At 31.6% G+C, this 22,004-nt stretch overlaps 4 protein-coding genes and 2 long non-coding RNA genes across 14 annotated transcripts; 4 read left to right on the top strand and 2 right to left on the bottom strand.

The window, feature by feature from the left end:
• The first annotated feature begins 328 nt into the window (after nt 1–328).
• On the top strand, nt 329–2,130 carry LOC117214405. Its single transcript, XR_004488858.1, has 4 exons — nt 329–350; nt 424–635; nt 1,550–1,703; nt 2,026–2,130. It is a non-coding gene; the product is annotated as an uncharacterized LOC117214405 (long non-coding RNA).
• An 18-nt stretch (nt 2,131–2,148) lies between these two features.
• On the top strand, nt 2,149–3,241 carry LOC117214409. Its single transcript, XR_004488862.1, has 2 exons — nt 2,149–2,585; nt 2,889–3,241. It is a non-coding gene; the product is annotated as an uncharacterized LOC117214409 (long non-coding RNA).
• Nucleotides 3,230–6,285, bottom strand: LOC117214382 (cytoplasmic phosphatidylinositol transfer protein 1). The gene is made up of 8 exons (XM_033460477.1): nt 6,003–6,285; nt 5,636–5,784; nt 5,464–5,552; nt 5,355–5,362; nt 5,222–5,293; nt 5,059–5,157; nt 4,835–4,990; nt 3,230–4,755 (listed from the first exon to the last, which is right to left on the bottom strand). The coding sequence occupies exons 1-8, from the start codon at nt 6,051–6,053 to the stop codon at nt 4,504–4,506; spliced, it is 876 nt and encodes a 291-aa protein (XP_033316368.1). The 5' UTR covers nt 6,054–6,285; the 3' UTR covers nt 3,230–4,503.
• Nucleotides 6,286–6,553: 268 nt separating this feature from the next.
• Nucleotides 6,554–10,865, top strand: LOC117214366 (protein SMG8). Its single transcript, XM_033460444.1, has 15 exons — nt 6,554–6,676; nt 6,867–7,011; nt 7,089–7,363; nt 7,448–7,678; nt 7,749–7,942; nt 8,007–8,110; nt 8,194–8,387; nt 8,447–8,686; nt 8,764–8,967; nt 9,054–9,163; nt 9,294–9,452; nt 9,514–9,724; nt 9,799–10,110; nt 10,266–10,445; nt 10,624–10,865. Exons 1-15 carry the CDS (start codon nt 6,636–6,638, stop codon nt 10,745–10,747), a joined length of 2,724 nt encoding a protein of 907 aa, XP_033316335.1. The 5' UTR covers nt 6,554–6,635; the 3' UTR covers nt 10,748–10,865.
• A 1,044-nt stretch (nt 10,866–11,909) lies between these two features.
• LOC117214372 (protein brambleberry-like) lies at nt 11,910–15,546 on the top strand. Of its 3 annotated transcripts, none has more exons than XM_033460454.1 (9): nt 11,910–12,138; nt 12,313–12,698; nt 13,174–13,359; nt 13,427–13,649; nt 13,722–14,018; nt 14,107–14,319; nt 14,389–14,622; nt 14,685–15,000; nt 15,074–15,182. In XM_033460454.1, exons 2-9 carry the CDS (start codon nt 12,327–12,329, stop codon nt 15,180–15,182), a joined length of 1,950 nt encoding a protein of 649 aa, XP_033316345.1. In that variant the 5' UTR covers nt 11,910–12,138; nt 12,313–12,326. The 3 variants fall into 3 exon arrangements, with proteins under 3 accessions (XP_033316345.1, XP_033316343.1, XP_033316342.1); XM_033460452.1 differs by having other exon boundaries at nt 11,910–12,227; XM_033460451.1 differs by lacking the exon at nt 11,910–12,138 and having other exon boundaries at nt 12,327–12,698; nt 15,074–15,546.
• Nucleotides 15,547–15,604: 58 nt separating this feature from the next.
• LOC117214396 lies at nt 15,605–19,613 on the bottom strand. 7 transcript variants are annotated; one of them, XM_033460498.1, is made up of 7 exons: nt 19,172–19,611; nt 18,376–18,669; nt 18,140–18,261; nt 17,417–17,543; nt 16,119–16,227; nt 15,921–16,043; nt 15,605–15,857 (listed from the first exon to the last, which is right to left on the bottom strand). In XM_033460498.1, the coding sequence occupies exons 4-7, from the start codon at nt 17,425–17,427 to the stop codon at nt 15,693–15,695; spliced, it is 408 nt and encodes a 135-aa protein (XP_033316389.1). In that variant the 5' UTR covers nt 17,428–17,543; nt 18,140–18,261; nt 18,376–18,669; nt 19,172–19,611; the 3' UTR covers nt 15,605–15,692. The 7 variants fall into 7 exon arrangements, 5 of the variants coding, with proteins under 5 accessions (XP_033316389.1, XP_033316388.1, XP_033316391.1 ...); XM_033460497.1 differs by having other exon boundaries at nt 18,140–18,669; nt 19,172–19,284; XM_033460501.1 differs by lacking the exon at nt 17,417–17,543 and having other exon boundaries at nt 15,608–15,857; nt 19,172–19,613.
• Between the last annotated feature and the right edge of the window lie 2,391 nt (nt 19,614–22,004).

The raw sequence follows: 22,004 nt of genomic DNA, 5'->3' as shown, positions 1-22,004 counted from the left end.
AGATATTATAAAGCTTTTGCTAATTCGAGGATCGCGACAGGGTTAAGCTGGCTTTTTCGATCTTGCTGTTGAGACTTACTAGTAAGAACGTTCAATTACTATTTTTTTATATTCAGATGGTTTCCGGTTCTTTGGTAGATTAATAGAATTTCTTCGAAAATGTAGAAATTTGAGAATTTACATATAGTCTAATTGGACCACCGGTTGTTGCATTGGACATTTTGTGCTTATATTTATTTCAGGCAGAAAATTACTCATTGAGTATTTAGTTTGTTATTTACAAAAATTGAAAAAGATTAATTCATAAACAAGATTAATTTATGTATAAAAATAAAAAATAGTGAAATAAGGTAATTAAATCCAATTTTTTTAAGCATCGTTTAATTGGTTATATTTTATTAACAAAAAATTTAACGGTTCTAGAGATAAATTCGGCTACAATAGAACACAGTATCGACTCTGGGCGAACTATTTTACTATTGAAATAAAAAAGATAGAAAGAACAGAGAATATATCGGGAAAATGATTGCTTTCGCTGATCTCTTTTTCGAAAAACAATCACCGCGCAAGTTACAGCGAAATTTCTCTAAATCGGTGCGACATTTCGCCAACCTCTTGTACAGTGCTGTCCAAAAGTACGCTACCTTCTCCATAAAGCAAGCAACAAATAATTACATATATTATTTTATATGTTATAATTATAATAACGACATATATTATTATTATTATTTACTTTGTATTTCGGACACTTGTACTATTATTTTATTTTTGAAATTATTTGATAATGTTATGTCAAAAAATATTTAGAAGCATTAAGAAAGAAAAATTTCTATTTTGTAGATTTATTAAAAAATACACATATATAGAAGGTGAGACAGTAAGAATGAACGCTTGAAATAACTCATTACCTCTTGACTCAAAAAATGTTTGAAATAAAATTTATTGTATTGGAGCGCTCAATATACTTCTCTTATGATGTGGGTGAAATTAAGCTTGGGTGTAAACAAATTTTTTGAAAATTGGTGGGGTAGAAAAGGGGTAAAATATTTTTACACCATAACCGTATCTCTATGTCCACTGAAGGTAGAAGCTTGAAATTTGGCATGACCTTCTCCTTTAAAATAATCAAACACGTGTTTAAGTGTTTTTCGAAATTCAACCCCCAAAGAGTGTTCGAACAAAGGGTAATACACATAAATTGGAATACCGTGTAGGTGGCCAGTTAATAGATTGATATTCGTTTGTAGAGAATGTCCATCTGGATCGACTAATGGTACAAAATATATGGTATAAAAAAATTAATGGTATAAAATATAAAATATACACGGTGCCATTTATAAAATTCGAGGTGATCTGAACATCTCAAAAAACATAATAAGGTATTAAAAAATTAAACTATATTCACCTAATCAGGCATTTCAATACAATAAATTTTATTTCAGTCTTGTGATAAAGTCAATAACAAGTTATTCCTTTCTTACTAGCTCACCCTGTATATTTTTTATTATTATAAAAATTATTCGAACATAATTAAGTTCTATTTGAATAGGTATCAGAAACTTACTTGCAATAATTTACGTGGAGAAAAGTTATTATCAAAAGTATCATATAGTGATTGCATTAAACTGGTGAAGAAAGAAGTTTCCAAGAAGAAGATATATTAAAGCAGGAATAGGATATAGGAGAAATAAGGATGAAGATAGGTAATATGTAGCTGGAGAAGTGAGTACAAGGATGAGGAATAATCAAGTGGAGAAGGTGATAGACTGATGGTGGTTATGAAATGAAGTAGTAAAGGGAATATAATAATAGTAATCGATGAAACTGAGTAATTAAGGAAAGGAATTCCTGGAAAAGGAAGGAAGGAGGAAGTATCTATAGTAGGAAATACTTAAAGAAAATGATGCAAATGATATGTTTACGTGAGAAGGAGCACTATATATATTGTATAAATTTAAAAATCAAATAAATTAGAAATCATAGTACATATCGAAGCAATTTCGAAAATAATAGAAAATGTTATAGAAAATGTGCGGAATGTATCCATACAATAAAGAAAAACAGTATATACCATAGAAAATTCCTAACGATAAAAAGAAGCAACACAAGTATCAATGAAAAAAACAAAAACCCAAGCAAGAAAAAGAACCCAAAAAGAAAAGAACCCAGCAAAAAGGAGGTCGTTGATGAAGAAAAAAGCAATATAAAAAATTGTACTAAAAATGAAATTCCAATAATAAAAGAAGGCGATGAAAGAGGTATAACGAGAGGACAATAAAAAATTTCAATGATTAAGAGAAGACGCGCTAAAAAGAATTCTGGTAACAAAAAGATATAGAGAAGGGGGCGTGGTAAAAAGAAAACATTGCGACAATTAATAAAAATTAAAAGACACCAAAAAATAAATAGCAATTTAAAAAAACAGTGACAAACTCAAAATTTCAATAAGTAAAAAACACCAAAGAAAGAATTTCCACAAAAAGATATCAGTGAGTAAGATATCAATGGCTCTTACGAAGCGGTCTCTCCACTGATTTTGTTCTACTCTGTGTACGACTGCTGGACGAATAAGATAAAGGAGCAAGGTAAGAGGGGTAAGTGGTTGGAGTAGTGTGAAACGAGTCTCACAGTCAAAAATAAAAGTTTATTAATTCCATGCCGATTTTGAAGATAATTAAAAGTTCAGAACGTCTTCGCGACGCTCTTTTGATCCGGACAGTTACTTAGTTGCAAATAATATACCTGACTTCAGCAAATTTTCCTATTTCGTAAACCAATTTAATTTGCACCCTCCATGAAAAAAGTATAAAATGAAATTGAATATTTTGGAACTATTGTTGGATAAATAAATAGTTCGGACGCAATTTGATTTCTTTTTCCTTTTTTAGTGTTTCAATATGAAGATAAATAACCTAAGAAACAGTATATTGAGTCAAATATCATTACTAAGGTTCTTCATTTGATTTCTGACTAATAATTCTTAAAAAATCGCAGCCATGTGAAGTGCTTTGGTAGCACTGAATGTGTTAATGTAATTTAAACATTGTAATTGTACTGCTATGTAGTTTTGTAAAAATGAGTAAACATAGCTGTATGAAATGTATGAAAGCTATTCAGTTGGCTTTTTTGCTCATCAAACTGTTATGTACTTATTACACTTACTGTAAACTTAGTATTAAAGTAGCTGCTTGGTTGTAAATTTACAGACTAAACAATAAAATAACGAATCTTCTGAAAAGAATAGCTTGAAACGTTTATTTAAATACATATTCGTACAATAAAGAGGCAATTAAATGCTCTGCAGTGAGTACCCTTTTAAAAAAGAACACAATTTTAAACATGCTATAAGCAATGGAAATTAAGCAATGAAAAGATTCTTAACAATGAGATCGAACATTTTTCTTTCCACGGCACAAAATGCACATTGCAAATGTGTATAGCTGTAGTTTCAAGCTTTAATTTTATATAAAAATTAAAAGTGAATTGTTGTGCGTATGTATCTTTCCACCTCTTTTTGTTTTAAGGTCTGTTTTGGTCCCAAGAAAATTTTGGACAGCACATAATTATTATAAATTAGAAACAGCAGAGAATTCAGATGCTAACACAAAATTAAAAACAGATACTCCTGGTCCTTTTTAAAGCCTACAATAAGTAGAATTAATATCCTACCTCAGATAATTCTGTATGTACAACCTGCTATTCAATTAGAAAAAATACTATAGCTATCTTTAAGTTAATATAAACCTCATTATTAAATCAAAAAAAGAACACAATTCATTAGTGCCGTGAGAGTTCGTAATTGCATCAAGAAATAGTATACACATAGCATAGTATACAATCTGCTATGACAATTAATAATTCTTATGTTAAACACTAATCACTGATCTTTACAATATTTCACACATCAATATAGCTTAAGCCGGTGTGTATATAATACCAATAAGTATCCACTTTGGATGTACCATAGTGCCTTCCCTAACTAGGTCTAAGTTTCGCTACTACTTTTACGACATTTACAATGATTCAAGAACTACTCCTGATATCTTTACTTCCTGCCTTGATAAAATGACTTTATAAATATCTTTAACTTAAAATACAACAATATAATCTGCAATGAATGTTATAAAGGAGAACAAATACTAAAATTAACATAAGTTCGCGGGAAACCTGCACTTTTTAAAATACTACTTTCAGCTAGTCCTAAACTGATTAGCATAGACATGAATAAACTATAAAATTATTCAACATTGCATAGACGATAGATATTCTTTGTTTGATAATATTGCAGAAAAATGATCTAGAAAAGAAAAACAGATCAGGAACTCTGGTTCGCAAATCCTGTTGCAGGTACCTGGCTATAATGTACATACATATACATATACATACATACATACATATATATATATATATATATACACACACACACAGAATCGAAAGTGCCGATATTTATTTGCACAATCATAATTACGTTCCCTAGATAAGTTGATTACTCTAACAATATGGCTAAGACCAAGAGAACCATGATCGAGTGGACTGTGTAGGAGATTTGGGTAATGGTGAAGACGGCATTGATGAAGTTGGTGTGGTTGGTGTTGGTGGCTTCTCGTTATTCATATTTCTGAGTCGCACTTTCTCATTAGTTTCAGCTTGCATCTTTTGTTCGTACTGTCGAACATCCTCCAGTGTCATGTCATACCACTCATCAATCCATGCAAATGCTTGACGATGACCCAATAATAAAATATCTCTAATACACTGCAGATGTAAGAATAACATCATTACAGTTGTAAATTTCGTAATTCAAGTACTCTATGAATATTTATAAACAAATTACTCTATGAATGAAGTCTTCCACTCGAGTTTGCATACCCCACACTTCAAAAGAAGCTTGAACTAGCTTGTAAGAACACATTATAGGCTGTGTAGTGCCTTTCCACCCTTCTACCAATGGCCCACGACCAGTTCGTTGAGATTTAAAGAATTTTGGGTCCTAAAGTAAAGATATTCACGAATGTAAATTTCTAAGTCAAGACCTAGGTGTTATAATAATAACAATACCTCTTCCTCTTTATAGTGCTTCGCGGATAATTCGTCATACGCAATGTCCACAAAATCAACCTCACGATGAATCAATTCAATAGGAGACAGACCTAAACACTGTTTTAATAGCATTATATGTAACAGAACTGATTCTATTTACATATAAAACTCATTTACATACATTTTCTGTAGATCCATTGTTATCCTCATATCGCGTTTTTATTGAGATGTACAATTTTGGAATAAAAGAACACTAAAAAGTAAAATTTTATGTAACAAGAAACCTTACATAAAGCTATAATTTTTATACTTACAGTGTATTCTTAGTAGACCATAAGTAACATGAAAAAAAGCCACATTATTAGCTAGAAAGAAACATTTTTGGATTCTATTTGATGAAATATTAACTATATTTTAATATACCTGTGACAGTAAAGGGATAATAATTCCATGCCTTCTCTGTGACATAAAATATTCTAGGAATGAGAGATTGAATCCAATATGGCAATTTACTGTAATTTAATATAACAAATATGAGGCATCAACCTCCACAATAGTCTGAATTTAGAGATATAAGTGATGCCATGAAAATTACCTAGATAGATGGATTCGCTTCTCTGTATATTGACCCTTTCCGTGTTCTGGATCATCACACTCCACATTTTCAACAACCTCAACACCTTCATCATTATCTGATTGCTCATGACTGTGTCTAGCAATCATATAAAGTTGCCCTATCCGATACTACAAAGAATATAATCAATAATTGAAATTCTTTAATTCAACTGAAGTGAACCAAAGTTCTAATTGTGCTTAATCAAGAATTATGAGAAAATATTAACTGACAGAGTAAAAAATTATAACGGAATGTTAAAAACGAAAATTTCTAATACCTGTATATGGAAGGAATATTTATGCAAAGCTGTAGTAACAATTAACATTAAAAATTCAGAAAGATTTACCTCCCCTGTAGTAAGCGGCATACATATGCGATATTCCTTCGTTAATACCATATTGTAATGAAAACCAGACAACCTCCTACGACTGCATTAAATTAATATTCGCTTATGAGATTATAGCTCTCTCCTTAGCTAATGAATATGGAGCTGATGAAATTGTCATCCAAATAGCTATTTCACTACCTCCAAGCGATGAGCCAATAAACAATCGAATTGTATGAAGTCCGTCCACTGTTTCAAATCGATAATAATGTTTGACACCTTACGCAAACGATAGTGTAACTAGATATACCATAAAGAAAAAATCCCAATCATTTAAATTATTTAATGATCAATTGTAAATAACTAAATATTTTTTCTAGAGTGATTAAGAAAATGTATTTCCTGGTGTTACTAGGAATTATAACAACCTTCATCTAAATACATTTATTTAAAAAAAGTTAAGGTTATGCAAAAAGATATTGCTAAAAAATAAATTGCTTAATACAGAAAAATTACATTTATTCATGTTCCTGCAATTTTTTAGTAAAGTTTATAGCCTGTTGCAAATGTACTTCATTACATTACATTGTGCGCTGCTATCTTATAACTATAGCATGCAATAACATAACCTTTAAGTTGCCAAACAAATATACAATGCGACCGCAAAAATTCCGACTTCCATGCAGCGCAGGAAGGTAATTTAACGAAAAAAACGTTTTTACTTCAATAAAGAAAAAATTTTCTATATTCGACAACTATTTCATTGATGTATAAATTTATTAATTAAAAATAACAGTGAATGTGATATCTTGTATATAGAAATATTTTGGTATTTATCATGATACAAAAGCAAGTATTTATTTTTTCTCAATATTTTATTTTTAGTTTTGTACACACAGATAAAAAAGTAGTGATAGTATCTGTATTTGGAAAGTCACAATATAGTGCAAAAGGATGCAAGACCAACATGCTCAGTTCAATCCTGCAGGTGGGCCTCCTGGATGAACCAGAGGTAGAAGAAGAATCATTTGTAAGAGTTTATTTGAGAATACATTAGAATATCTAAAATAATTTGTACGAAAATAACACTAATGAAATTATTTCTAGTGTGAGATTGAGGGATACTACGATTCTAAAGATAGAACTATATACTTGCATTTAAGAGGATTATTAGATACACACACCCTTTTAACAAAATATGATAAGTTCTTAGAAAAACAGGACTGCAAGGATTTCCTTAGTGTATGGGCACACATGAGAGACAAATATGCTAAAGCACTACTTGTTTTATTTCACATATCGCATGTTATTATTCTTACTCATCCGACTCACACATTTGACTATAGTTATGTACATTTATTCAGAGCCATGGATATGGTAAGGTATACATCTAATTTCTTTCAATAAATATACTGTTCTACAATACAATATAGATCTTGAATACAAATGTATATTTTGATTTTCAGACAAAAGGTTTCTCCACAACTTTCTGATGTCCTAAGTTCCATATACAGTTTACCCAAGGACTGGGTATCAAATGTTAGACCCTGCTCTCCTAGGGTTTTATTCTATTTTGAAACTTGTCCCACTGTGTTTCAAGATCCTGCCAGTGGAGCTAATATCAAGAAACTGGAGCATTCCTTAGAAGATCAGATATACCAAGTATTAAGGAAAAATCGAATAGTAACCAATATTAGGTAAATATAAAGACTACAAAATTCAAACATTGTTTAATTTAATGTAAACAATATGTGGGTGAATTTTCAGTTCAAATTCACTGTTCGCAATTCCTGCAAATCAAGAATTCGTATATGTACACACTGGTACGACAGAATCCAGAGATATTCTGGGCTACATGGCAAAGAAGCTCATACAGAGTTGCAAAGTTAGCTCTGGAGGAAGTACTTCAAGGAGTTTGGCTAGTCAGGATTCCAATATTCAAATAGATGATACAGAAACTGGTAAGAATATTACTGAATTAAAACCACATAATCAAAATAATAATAACTCCATATATGTTCACAGAAACTCGTTCCTTTAGATCATTTCTACAACAGCATATAAACCTAGCCTTTGCAAGAGGTTTTGATGACAATGTTGGAAGACATTCTGTACCTGCCTATTTTGAGGTCAGACCAATAATAAAAACAACTAATATTAAATTACAATTTTACATTTAGTTTGCTTCTAACTTCAACCTTTTTTTTATCAGATACCTAATGTTACAATATTCTGTGAAGTGGCAAACAAAGTATACGACTATTTTATACATGGAACAGATAAAGAACTACTAACATTACACAGCTTGTTAGATACTGATGTAAAGTTCAGTAAGAGCAGATGCAGCAAAGTACTCCCACGAGCCCTCCAGGCTTACCAAGAGAACCTACCGCAACACTACACAAGGTATTCAAAGTTTCCCCAAGAAAAATTTACATAAAGTAATCCCTCAATATTTACACCAGAGCATATCATGAAACAAAATTGGCACATGCAATGGGGGTCTTTGAGATGCATGCACGAGGCCCTTTGTTTGAAGAGTTTAATGAAAAGCTACAGGCCGAATGCGAGAAGCACTGGAGATCTGGGAGGCAGATGTGCGAAGTACTGTCTCTGACAGGGAATCCTTGCACGAATCCAATACACAGAGGTGGAAGTGAGGGCGCTGGAGGCGGGGAACAAACGGAACAAAGAGAGAATGACAAGTGCGTGATTCAGGGAAAACGATTTATCTCACATTATTTATTATGTAATCTCAATATAATATTATATCACTTTACAGTGACTTACCAATTAGGGAACATTGTAGCGGAGTTCGATACATCTGTGCTTGTAATTGTGGTCGTTGTCAGGGTTCAAGGGAGGACCCATTCAGTCTGAGACAGGCCAACTATGATTATTTTCAAATGCTAGCTAAGCAATGTGGATGTGCTCAGTTAGAGAACATACAGTTTCCTGTTTTCCAACCAAGCACTCATAATTATAGGTAAAATATTTATAATAATTGTATATCAATATTGATAATAGATTTCTGTGTCTTAGAGTTTGAACAATGGCGTACTCTTATTACAGGCCTGCACAGTTGTTTTCTACTAAACGAGAGGACTCTTTCACTCATGCAGAATCTCCAACATCTGAAGGAAATACTCAAGCTTGCAGCTTAGGAGTTAACACTCTGAATGGTATTTTTGTTTTATTGTTCATAATTATTTACAATTCAATCCTGTGGTAAAGAATTCTTTGAAAAGTCAATTTATTGGTAAAAAAATTCTTTGAAAAGTTAAGTTTATGACATTAAGGTTATGACTTTAGATGATATTCGAACTCCATATGGAAGTGGAGGACAGTCACCTCCAACGAGTGAAACTAATGAAGATGTTCCTAAGCTCAGCAGTAAAACCAGTTTAACACCTAATGAAGCACATAAAGTAGTTATAGAAGTATCAGATAGTGATGCAGAAAATGCAAAAGGTAACTATTCTTTGAGAAGATTAATTATAATATTATATTTCAATATTCTTTAATTCTATAGAGAAATCTCTAGTCAGGCAGCCTTCAACAACAGAGTATCTACCAGGAATGTTACATACAGAATCACCAGCTGGTTTATTGCCACAATTCTCTAGCTGGTCTCTAGTTTGCCTTGGACCAAGTAGCCTATACTCTCATAATTTGGGTTTACAACATCAAGCTGGTGTTTTAGCCACTTCCGCTTTTCTTTTACCATGGGATGTGACTGTTAGGTAATTTAATAAACCAAGAAATTCAGTTTCATCATTAAGTTGGATTTAATTTTTACCGATTAATTTTTTATTAGACTAGAGCATCAAAAAGAAAGAGGCTCTTTGTGGCCTACTATAGGTGATCATGGAACCCATAACTATTGTCCGAGAGGAAAGAATTTTCAAAATATGAATACTATTCGTGGTCGGAAATCAAAAGGCGGAAAGGAATTTGTAGTGAAAATATTTGTGGGAGTGGAATACGAGTGTCCAAGAGGACACAGATTTATGGCGTCTGCGCCGGATAAGGTTCTGAAGGCTACTGGAAATGGGATTGTGAAGGACAGTGGAAATAAAGTCACATCCAGTACTGCGGACATGCCGCTCTATTTTCCCTGTCCTTGTCGGTATGTGAATATTTAAAAAGCAATTTCGATAGAAATCCAGATAATTAAATTTAATTTAAATCCAAATAATGATAATGACCATATGTATTTTAGCTCCAAATAAATGATATTAAATTAATTTTGAATTAATATCGAATTAACTTTTTAATTTTCAGGCAAACAAAGCCTCTAATAGCTCAATTAATGAGAATTCACGTAGTGACGCCAAAAGCACCTGTTCATGTTACAGTAAATCCTAGAGTACAACCTGGACCTCCACCTTGTCCAATTTTTGTCACTGGTTGCGATGAACCAATAAAGTTATCGCAAAGTGCTTACTGGGTCTTGAGATTACCGTATCCTTTCAAAATTAATATCTACATTACCTTTCGTATTATAACATAAGAATACTTAAGTAATGAAAATTGTAATTTCAACAATCTTTAATTTTGAAATGTGAATTTTTAAAGTATGAAATTTTAATATATCACAACGTTTATAAAAAATTTAAATTAATTCTTAACGAAAATTTAGATACGTGTATATGGATGAAAAGGGTCCATATTTGGCGCCAAAAGAACCAGTACCAACTTCACACGGAAGACTATTGGCGGGAATGTATGGAATTAGTGAAGTACTTCCGGAAAAGAAAATATAGTATTCAAATATTTCTAGTCAAAAACTGATTTGTACGAAATTTGTAAATTTTGTACAAATTACTTCTTTTAAATAGTAAATTACTTCTTATAAACATATAAGGATAATCAAAGTTTATATTATTATTTATAATTTCTAATTCCAATTTTATATAATAAAACTCAATTTGAATGTAGTCAATAAAAAGGATCTTTATAATTCAAAAGATGGCCTAAGAATTAGTTCTTATAATTATCATTTACTAACTATAGAAAATTATATATACGATATCATACAGAGTATTTCAGAATTTAACAGTCAAACTTTGTCAATATTTTTTTAATTTTTTAATACAGCTGCAAATTAGCTGTGTCCTTAACACTCTTTGCTTGATTTTATCCATACAATATACTGACAAAATTTGGCTGTTAAACCTTGAGATACCCTGTATAGCACTATATAATAGATAATATAACTTTTATGTATAAAACCTTTTATATACTAAAATTGAAATAAACAAATATGTATTAGAAACTACTTTTTTTTTCAAAACTTAAAATGCTACGAACTCTGAGAAATCAAAAAGTATTGCTTCGATAGCGTCCTTTATTTGATTTTATTTAATACAAATTTCAAAGGACACTATATGCACTACATATTTACTATTAGCAAATTATTCAATGAAAGGTAACTCAGAGTGACATTTATGTTTCTGACTCACCGAAACAGCATACAGCGTATTTCGAAAACTTCCACGATGCACATTTAACACTATTTTCGGCATAACTAACTTACAAAATTATGAATTTGCGACATCACAAACATATTCGCGGTATTGCAAGCAACGCGAGACCGATCTGCGCAAGCGATTCGATAGCCGGGAAATGCTCTGATTGGTTCACTCAAACTGCGCAGGTAACATTAATAAAAGTGGGCTTCTGATTGGTTGGTGCTTAAATCGTATCTTGGAAAAAATTCAAATCTCCCGAATACATACTTAGTTAATATGCTTCACAATTAATATTGAAATTCCATATGTATAGTATTTATATCATATATTGTAATAATTTTTTGTGATTATTTATATTGGAACGAGGTTAACTGGAAATTAAATAGATATTACCAAATATTATGTAAGAAAGTTTGATTTCACTTTCTAATTTCTCCGCCACTGAACTGCAGCGCTATAACCGTTGCAAAGTCCAAGCACAACGAGAATAAGTAAACGGTTGATTGTATCTCACCTGTGAAGCAGCTATTCTCGTTTGTCACCCACTACTACTATAAAATTTCCGGTGGAATGAATGAAGCACTCGGTTTTCTCAACAATAATGTTTTAATATTTTATAGCATATATTTTACATCGGTGAAGGTGATATAACATTGCGAAAGAAACTGAGTATTTTTAACGTCGTAAATCTAAAATTATGATTTTTAATTCTGTATTCTGATTATTTGCTCAATATCATTTAGAAGTCAATTTTTCTGAACTTTTATTTTAGGTAATTTAATACTGATAATCATTTAAAAGTCATTCAGTATTCTATAAATAATATCAATTGTTGAATTTGTTTGTCATCTTTCCAGAAAAACAAAGCAGGATGGTGTATATACATTTATTGGTTTTGTCACTTATGTCAATAACTTGTCAAGGCGATTATGCTTCGGTATTTAAATGGATTTGGGGAAAGGATACAGATGATACTACTGTCTTGGTAGCAGATGGTGTTCCATTGATTTCTATTCCTTATGAATCTATGACAGAGGATGAGAAGTTCCTTCAAGAAGCTGCAAAGTTTACAGAAATTCAAGTGTCATCGCCTTTAGAAACTTGCCAACACAAAGTTATTATGAAGATTAAAACTTCTTGCTCTGAGTTGAGTGAGGAACAACTTGCCAAACTGAGTGTTAATCTTTTGAATTGTCAGTCTGCAGTGGAGGGCAGGAAAATATTTCCATGTACTGAGGAAATGGTAAAATTTTATTATCTTTTTACAATAAATTCTTTATTTTTTATAGCAATGTAAAAATTGGAAGCTTCAACTGTTTTCCACTTTTAATTTCATGTATATAATTTCTATAAACTTTATTTTGTTAATGATATTATGCATTGAAGAAGGGGACTGAATTCAAGTATACAAAATATCTAAATATACACCACTGTCTGTGAAATTACATGTGGAAGGGTGGTATGAAACATGTTCAGACTTGCATTTCCCCCACTTACAAAATACATAGACCACCACTAAGGTCTTCCTAGTTTCAAGCTTCATAATATAAAGTACAGTCCCTGTTTGTACATGAAGCTAATCAGTTGAATTTTATGTAACAGTACTAAAAATTTAGTGTTTCTGTTATTTGTATATAGTGAAGTTAAAAAAATACGTAATACTATGGAAATCTTTTTGTTCAAAATTTATAAGGTGAATACAATTGTATTTTTTGCAGTCACTAAAACAATGTACCACAGATATGGATGCAGATATGTGGAATGCATACCATTTAATGAGTAACAGAGCCAGAGCAGTTTGTTATGCAGCTCGCAGTACTCAATTTCGTGCTCTTACAGAATTGACTGTGAACAAATTAATGCAAACTGCGCACACACAAATTAAGACACTGAGTTCATTAAAAGTGAGTGTATAAAATAGTGTATAAGCTCTGAACGTTAACATTATTTTATCATTGAATATTTTTTTAGGAAGGTCAAGATCGTCTAGAAGAACAAACTGTAGAAGCTCTATCGTCTTTGTCAGACGGTAATAAAGCGTTATTAGAACAGCAAAAGCGTTTAAAAGATGCACAAGCATCAGCTCATAATCTCGTGACAACAAATTTAAGAGAACTGAACAACGAAAAAGCTTTGATTCGATCTGGACACGCACAACTTGCGGCAATGGCGGACGATATCAGAAGGAAATTAGGTAATTATTTAAATGAATCAAAATCTAAAATATTTGTGATTGGTAACATTCAATTAATTTAATCTTTTGTAGAAGAGGCAAATAAAAATTTGGAGCAACAAGCTATCGAACGTAGCGAAAACCATAAAGAAATATTAGAGGATTTATTAAACATTCAGTTACAAGCACAATTGATCTGGGACAAAATAGAATCTAGTACAGATCGAATTTTCGCACAACATGAAGCAGCACTTGTTCAATATGAACAAACTTTACAAAAATTAGGTCAAATTAATGACACTATGCAATATATTTGGAATATAACAAATACTATGCGTGCAGAGATAGATGAGAAGCTTAATTGGTTGACCAATTACATTGGTGATACTGGTAATTATAATTTTGGAAACTATGAATATTGTAGCATAAAAAAAGGAAACCTCATTAAGATGGATAATTAAATTTTCTAACTTTTCAGGAGAACAAATGCATCAAGTATATCGTATAAGCTTGCACATTGTTTACTTATTATTTGCCATGGTAATTGCTGCATTCCTTCATGCACCACTGCTAACTAGAGTCACTATTCTGGGACTTGTACCGTTAAACTTAGTATCTTTCTTGAAACATGGCATGGATGCTTGTTTGGACTTTGTATCAATGAGTGTATTAATATTTTTAATCACAATGAGTATGTATTATACAAGAAAAATATTTATAGAGTCAATATACATTTTATTTTAATATTTTTATTTCTTAGTGCATTTCCTAATGGTTGGAATTCAACGTTTATTTGGTGCAAAAAGAAGAGAAACGCGGTCAGATCCGATTCAAACCGTCTACAAAAATGATCATGCGAATAGTACCGCAGAATATGTTTCTTCTTCTTACACTGCTCAATCACGTCATCTTCCAATATCTTTCTACACAAATTTGAAGAGGAGTACATGGAAAATTTATAGATTCGTCCGTTATCAAATAAACCGATCTATCCGTAAGTTCAAAAGTGATATATATCATATTTTCTTCATTAAAATAATTAATTGCAATTTTCAGAAAAGTTTAGTTCGCTGATACAAGCAGCAACTTCGTGGAGTAAGCAAACATCAATACCACGCGAGGAATTGTCCTGTTCGTACACTTCCTCGAGGAGAAATCGCGAAGACCTCGTTTGTAATTATGAACAAGAGTATCCAAGTATGTCCGAAGATAATACATACTTTGAACATTCAAATTTAATGAATGAAAACAACGGAAGTATCGATGACCTTGAACTTCTAGTCGATGCCAATGATCTAAGGCGAAGATTAAAAAAAGTTGAAAATTCTGTCAGCAGGTCTTCTTATTCTCGTCAACATTCACCCTCCAGAAGGTATCTCTGATTCAAAAGTACTAACAAAGTAGAATTTTGTTATCGACAATAAAATGATTCTTTTTAATCTTAGTATTTCTTCAACATCATCGAGAGTGATATGTAATGGCATAACACTAAGTGGCAGAAGGTGTCGGTTATATGCAATAAGTGGTCTGTATTGCAGCAAACATTCCTTTTGACACTCAATGGGTAACTGATAAATTTTTTAACATAATATTAGGTTAGTTTGTTACATTAAGTTAATTAAAATTACTTCTATCGAGAATTGAACCGTTTGTAAACGTAATACGTTAATCAATTAAACTAAATAATTAGATATAAAATTATTTTATCAATTAGACAATTTCTTGAACTTCATAAATGTCCGTAATTTTAACATCAATATAGTGCCTTTGAAGCATTGTCTTCTACATTCTCAACATGACAAATATTGTAGTTTATAAAAAGACAAAATTGTACATAATATAATGCTATGCACTTTATATTATAGTTCTTTGTAAGAAGCATGTATTTTGTATTAAATATAATTGTAATTTATTTTTATAAACTCTTTTATTGTAAAATCAACATTAATAAAACAGTAAAAATGTATTTGCAGCTTTATTTAAAAATATCAACAAATGTACGTATGTATACTAATTAAATGAAAACATTTCATAAATGGCAAAGAAAAGTCAAAGCAATATTTTTCAGCCACAAACTGCCATATTGTACTGTGTGCAAACTGCATTGCTTGTCAATTCCAAGAACTTTGAACTTTTATCAAAACCAATCTCGGTTACTAAATTATGCAAATTGCAGTAATTTGTGCCATAATCGAAAATCCTGAACCATTCATTTGACACGGATTCTCCCTTCAATAATAAAAAGAAATAATTTAAAAAATTATAATTCACGAGTTAAAAAATTAGATATACCGTTGCTACGCAAGTTTTGTTAATTTCATCAAAATCAATTTTGATGGTTTCCGTAGTCTTCAAATTTGAAGCAAGATGAATAGCTTTAATTATGTTACTCTCACTTGGTTTTGGTTCCTTGAGCTACAAAGCCAAAGTTAAACATTATACATTTTGAAATAAAAAATTATTAATATTTAAATAAAAATTATTTTTTACTGTATATAGACATCTACCACCACGTGGGCCACAATTCACACAGGACGACCAATTAAGTATCTGACTCCTAAATTTCTGCATAACATACTTGCATGGATCACCAAATTTCCTATAATAAAAAAAGAAACAAATTATTTCAAAATATCTTTTTCGATATAAGGCCGATAAGAAAAGTCGCTAGAAAATAATGACAAAATTTTCCACGATTATCCACGGAACTAGGTAAGGTATATTTAATCCGAAATCGACTGTTTTATTCGTGAAAATTTTTATCGTCTTTTGGCAGCGTGGAAGTTCAAAGGGGAGCACCGAAATAACACGCGCGACGTTCTCATGGGCTTGAAAAGTGTGGCTCGTATATTTTTCAAGCGGTGTCATCCAGCCAAAGAAAAATATACGAGCCTTACCATTGCTGGCTAATATTCAGTTGCTTTATGCACAGGATTACTTGCAGAGTAGACGTTATCATAAAACAATTTTTCCCAAGCTTTTAGGGTTATAGACAAAACATTTATGCTACTTCATTTAATGCAGCAGCACGTTTTCTTACAAAAATGAAGTATATAAAGGATAGGATGTTGGTGATACATGAACGATATATCTAATTAGTCAGAGTAAGAAAAATTTATAAAAGAAACATATTGGGACGAAATATCAATATATATGTATTAATTCCTTTTTCTGGTTGTTATTGCCAACTGTATATCAGTAGGAAGAATTAAAATAAAGAAAACTCCATAAAAAGAGTAAATTTTACTGAAATATTAATATAAACAAATTTTTATTACTATTACTTGCAAGCATATGTATAAAGAGTATATATGAAGAATTGAAATACCATTTTACAATACAAGAAGCATGCATAGGATAAGGGAACACGAGGCTGATCCAAACAATACAGAGGAAGCATATCAGGAGCCCACAGACAGAGTAGATAAAGTATTTACATTTTGGAAAGACACATACATCTCTGACTATCACTGTTGGTGAATTGTCCTCCTCTTCTACTTTGATTTTACTTAAACCTTTAATTTTTAAAGAAAAATTAATCTTTAAAGATGAAAATTAAAACTTGAAAATTTCTGTCAAGAATCTTTAAAATTTCTAAAATTATTAAATTGAAAAATTGAAATTTTAAGACTAAAACAGATGAAGAGGAAGATGAAAAAATATATTTGAAGTGAAGAAGGAATATTGTGGAAAAAGGACCATTTTGTTTCTTTGTCGTGCAGGCATTCTGCGAGTTCATGAACCTCTGTTCGTTATGCGTGTAAGGTGGTGATCGTTTCGACATTGACCTGAGCTCCATGTATGATCTTTGCGATGTCCTGACCTTTTCCACGTTTTCTTTCGACCTGACCGTCACAAATCGATCATCTTTCAGCAGAAAAGGAGAAAAAACAATGAAATGACGGTCCCTGAAATCTGTCAGAGAAAATGATGATATACGACTGTCGCGTTACATTCTCCGACAATTTTACTAGATACTTTAAAATACGAAAAAGTATAAAATATTGTTTTGACATCAAAATTCTACTTTTCTTTTTTTTTTAGAGTTGTGTAGAGTTCATAAAATTTTTTATTTTTTAATAAATTATTTCTTTTATAGAAGCTTATAGAATATATTTTTTATAAATATTTGATTATTTTTTTAAGCTAAAAAATTATTACTGTAAAAATGTTGCGTGTTATCGTTACAACTTTCTTTAGTTTTATTTCTATAATTATTATTTTTCTTCCATTTCCATTAATAGATAAAATAATAAAATAATTGCCATTAATAGATAATATAAGATAAAGAAAGCAAAATGTAATTCGATATTTCATTTTGATATTAAGAGATCTGCATCAGGCCAATCTTAAATACTGCATTGATTTATAGTCGCCTTTAGGAAGATCACAGACTTCCCACGAGTGTAGATCGAATCATTTTTTCCATTTTTTTTATCCTGTCCGCTGACGCGTATTCGGTGTCCCTAATGAATACTATCTACCAAGATACGACCCATAAATGTACTTACTCGACCCGACTACTGCTTCCTTTTTTTCCTCTTGATTTTACTTCTTACATTCAGTAACCAACCTTGTTACAACTTTATCAAATATCTCCTTCATGCAACATTAAAATAGGCATATTAAAATTCTGAAATATTAAATTATGATATAAATTCTGCAATATCAAAATCAGAGAGGTTAAAAAATATATTTCTGGTAACTCTCAATTTCTAATTCTTTTCACTTTTCTTATTATAGTTACATCTCTACTGAAAGGTTTCACTTTACGTTGGTTTCACTTTACTTTCCTCGAGTATAAAAGAAGAAACACATTCAGAGGGACGTCCGACAATGTGACGTGCTTTGATGTTTCCTAACATCCGTACAAATGTATTTCTTTGAATCGAACGTCGTCGGGGAACCTGCTAGTTCCGATTCGAATTAGTAAATTAGTCGAAAATAGTGACTGGACGTCGACAAAAATGAAACGGAAGAAAGTTGACGTGCAGACGAATGATCCAGTGACGTTGCGTCGCGTCGCCACTTATAAGGATCTCTGAAAGAAAAAATTCTAGTTAAGATGTTGCAAAAACATCAGAATTACTTTTTTCTAAATCTAATTTTCTAAATCCTCTTCCTCTAAATTTTCCAATAAGTATATCTAACAAATTCAATTATATATATTAAAAATTAAAAATAATTCTAGGACCTTAAATCTTTTATTTAATATCTTATCTATTTATTTGTTATTGTTGGACAACAACTGCTGCGGATCAAATATAATCACTTTCTTTTTTTAATAATTCTGTACAAAAAAATAAATTTAACTATATTCTCTAAAAATAGTTCTAGTGTCTTAAATCTTATATTTAATATTTTATCCAGTTATTTACTTTTACTTAATTACATACTTACATGACGTTACGAAACTAAAACAGCTTTCTTGCCTGAAAATAACTAGAACTAAAAATAAAATAACTGGAGAAATGAATTATCGATATGGTACCACTTTTTTCTTCGAATAAAGATAAATGCAAGGTGAAAAAAGTGATTCGTACGATCCTGAGCAAGGAGAAACGACAGATCAACGAGCCGTGGCTGGCTTGACTTATAGCTGATTGTTCGAGGGTAGAGAAGAGAAGCAGAAGAAAAGATAGCGACTTCTGCGAATGTGGGTCAGTAGAGAGGAATGAATGCGCACAGTGTTTTCCTGTTTACCGACTTACACCAACACTGTCACCGTACAAGTGTATTGCAAATTGAACGTCCTTGATAAGTGCTTCTCTGGCAAAAAGTTCGCGCATGAGGTGGCTCTTTCAGTTCTGCAAATGAAAGGTTATTTCATCATCCATCTCGTAACACTATTACCAGCTATTGCCAATAAAATGATGAAATTATCAACGAATAATCAATTAACTAAGATCAATTACGGTATAATGCAACAAAGAAAAGTGAACGAAGAAGAAGAAATTTGGTGATAGTGTCACGCACAGTTTTCAGAAAGCTCTTATAAAAGTGTAAAAAGAAGATCAAGGGGAGACAAGTGAGGAGACTCGTGTGAACCGGATCTTATAGTGGTGGCAGCTGTCGAGGGAACACGTCGACAACTTCTCTCCTCTCACACAGTAAGCTTGCATAAAAAGCTCACTGGAGGTTAGGTAAGTAAAATAGAAACCAATGGAATCTTTATCGCGATATCTGCAGTTAGATACTGTATTAAAGCTATGTTACAATTTATAACCTAAACTTTATTTTAATAATACATTAGTTTTAATGTGATGTAAATGTTTATAAAATTTTGGGATAAATCGATGAAAAATGAATTGAAAAAAAAAGGAAATGGATATGATTTTGCTTTGATGTGGCCGATGAAGCAAAATCAAGGCGGAAGATAGAAAAAGGAGGTCTTTACCGAGAAATGTATAATTCGAACCGCCTGTCGGCAACTAATTTCCTGTTTGGGAGGCGGGACTGAAAAGTCGGAACGGTTTTCTAACAAAGATCTGACCGACTACTTCCATTGCATAATCCACTTTCAATATTAATAAAAAAGGAACTTCACCTCAAGAAATAAATTTTTTAAGATACTCTTAAAAAACATAATTTAAATAAAATTATACGATTTTCAGTGAAATAATGATTGTTAGGTCTTCTTTTTGTTGCAAGTTCAATTTTCTTAAAAAAGGTGAATTTAAAAAACTTCTTTGCCCATTTTGGATGATCACTTCACACTCGTTTCTTTCAAAAAGCGACAGCAACCTTTTTTTAACCAAGGAAACAGCTGTCCAACATGAATAACGGCTTTTTCAAGCGATAGCGTAATGGGTCCACTTCTCTATTAAAACCGAAGGGCCGATTTTGTCACCTCTTCGATTCCCTAGATACTTTGCCGTCAACATCTGCACAGGAAAGGATTTTAGAGCTTCATCCAATAGAGAAGACAACTAAAAAATTCCACTTCTTTTTACTCCAAGACATTTTACATATTTTTTCTTAACTTAAAATTCATGAACGTAGCTTAATGTAAAAGAAGAAATGTTGCTTGTAACCAAAGATTGTTAATTTTAAATGATTTCTTTTGTAAACTGGGAGGGAACTGTTTCTTCCTCAATGTAACAGTATTTTTACCGTATTTAAAGATAAAGAGATTGAAACGATAAGCGTCGGATGAAAAGTCGTGAGAGATCAAAGTAAAAATCACGAGTGACGTTGACTTTTTCGCAAGGAAAATCTCATGTGCCGACCAGAGAGATATTTCCGGGGTGAAAAACAACACAGAAGAAGGAGAATAAATTCCATGAGTCTCTTATCTATGTCTTCTTTTCGTTCAGCCCTGTTTTCTACCCAGCTCTCCACTATTTGCGCATATAAATATTTTACGAGGGCCAGGAAAAAACTCTATTTTCGTGCAGGCAAACCCTATCGCCACCGTTCATAAGGAGAGATTTACGGCGAACGGAAAGCGATTATTATCTTCAGCACAGTTTCCACTCTTTCGACAATGAAAAGTATTTTTACCATTCGAAAACAGTTTCTTCCAATATTTTTCATCCTGAAACGTTCTTAAATAAAATTTACTCTTGAATACAAGATGCGTGAATTAATAACTGATTTATACTTCTCTGTATGAAGATGCGGGCATCTTCTTTGAATGAGTATTAATTCAAGAATGATATTGAAGAAATTAGAAGTATGTGTCTTTCTGGAAATAAAAGAAGATATGATTAATCTATGGTAGTTTAAATAAGTGTAAAACGAGTTACTTGGAGGTTAGGAATGAAGAGATTATAAAAAGACAGGAAGGTGTCGTTGCAGTAACACGTTCTGAGACTCGAAGGCAATAATTCTTTTTAATAGTAGGGAAAATGAATCACGAAACGATAAAAATAGCGGAAACGCGTCGAATTATATTGCCCCGGAGTGCAGCAAATAAACGTCCCCGCGAATTAAGAACAGTTACAGCCGTTCAAGCCTCTATAATACCGATTTACGCGACGTCCCTCCATTTTTCAAATGATCACTCCGTGACATAGCACCTCAAATTGGCTTTCCCCGGTAATTAATTGCCTAAAAATTCATAAGAACCAGAAATTTCTAAGCTAGTCTTTCCTAAAGAATCTTTAACAAAAGATTTTAAGATAGAATAGGAGAATTTTATATTGTAAATTTGCTTCATGATAAATAATCCATACTGATTGTCAATTCCCATTCTCTTCTCCTTTCTTCTTCAATTATTATTTAAAAAATTGTAACAAGATTTTAAATCAACTTCTGACCATTTTTCAGCCACTCTATAATTTTCCTACAATAAATAATCAATAAACAATTGACAATCGTGAATTAAAATTGCAATAGTCTCTTAATTCCAGTTATCTTCCTCTTTCCTCTTCA

This window comes from Bombus bifarius, unplaced genomic scaffold, assembly GCF_011952205.1.
Source record: "Bombus bifarius isolate JDL3187 unplaced genomic scaffold, Bbif_JDL3187 scf7180000009200, whole genome shotgun sequence".
Taxonomy (NCBI): Eukaryota; Metazoa; Arthropoda; class Insecta; order Hymenoptera; family Apidae; genus Bombus; species Bombus bifarius.
Note: the sequence above shows the minus strand (reverse complement) of the source record. Positions and strands in the feature narration are given on the sequence as shown.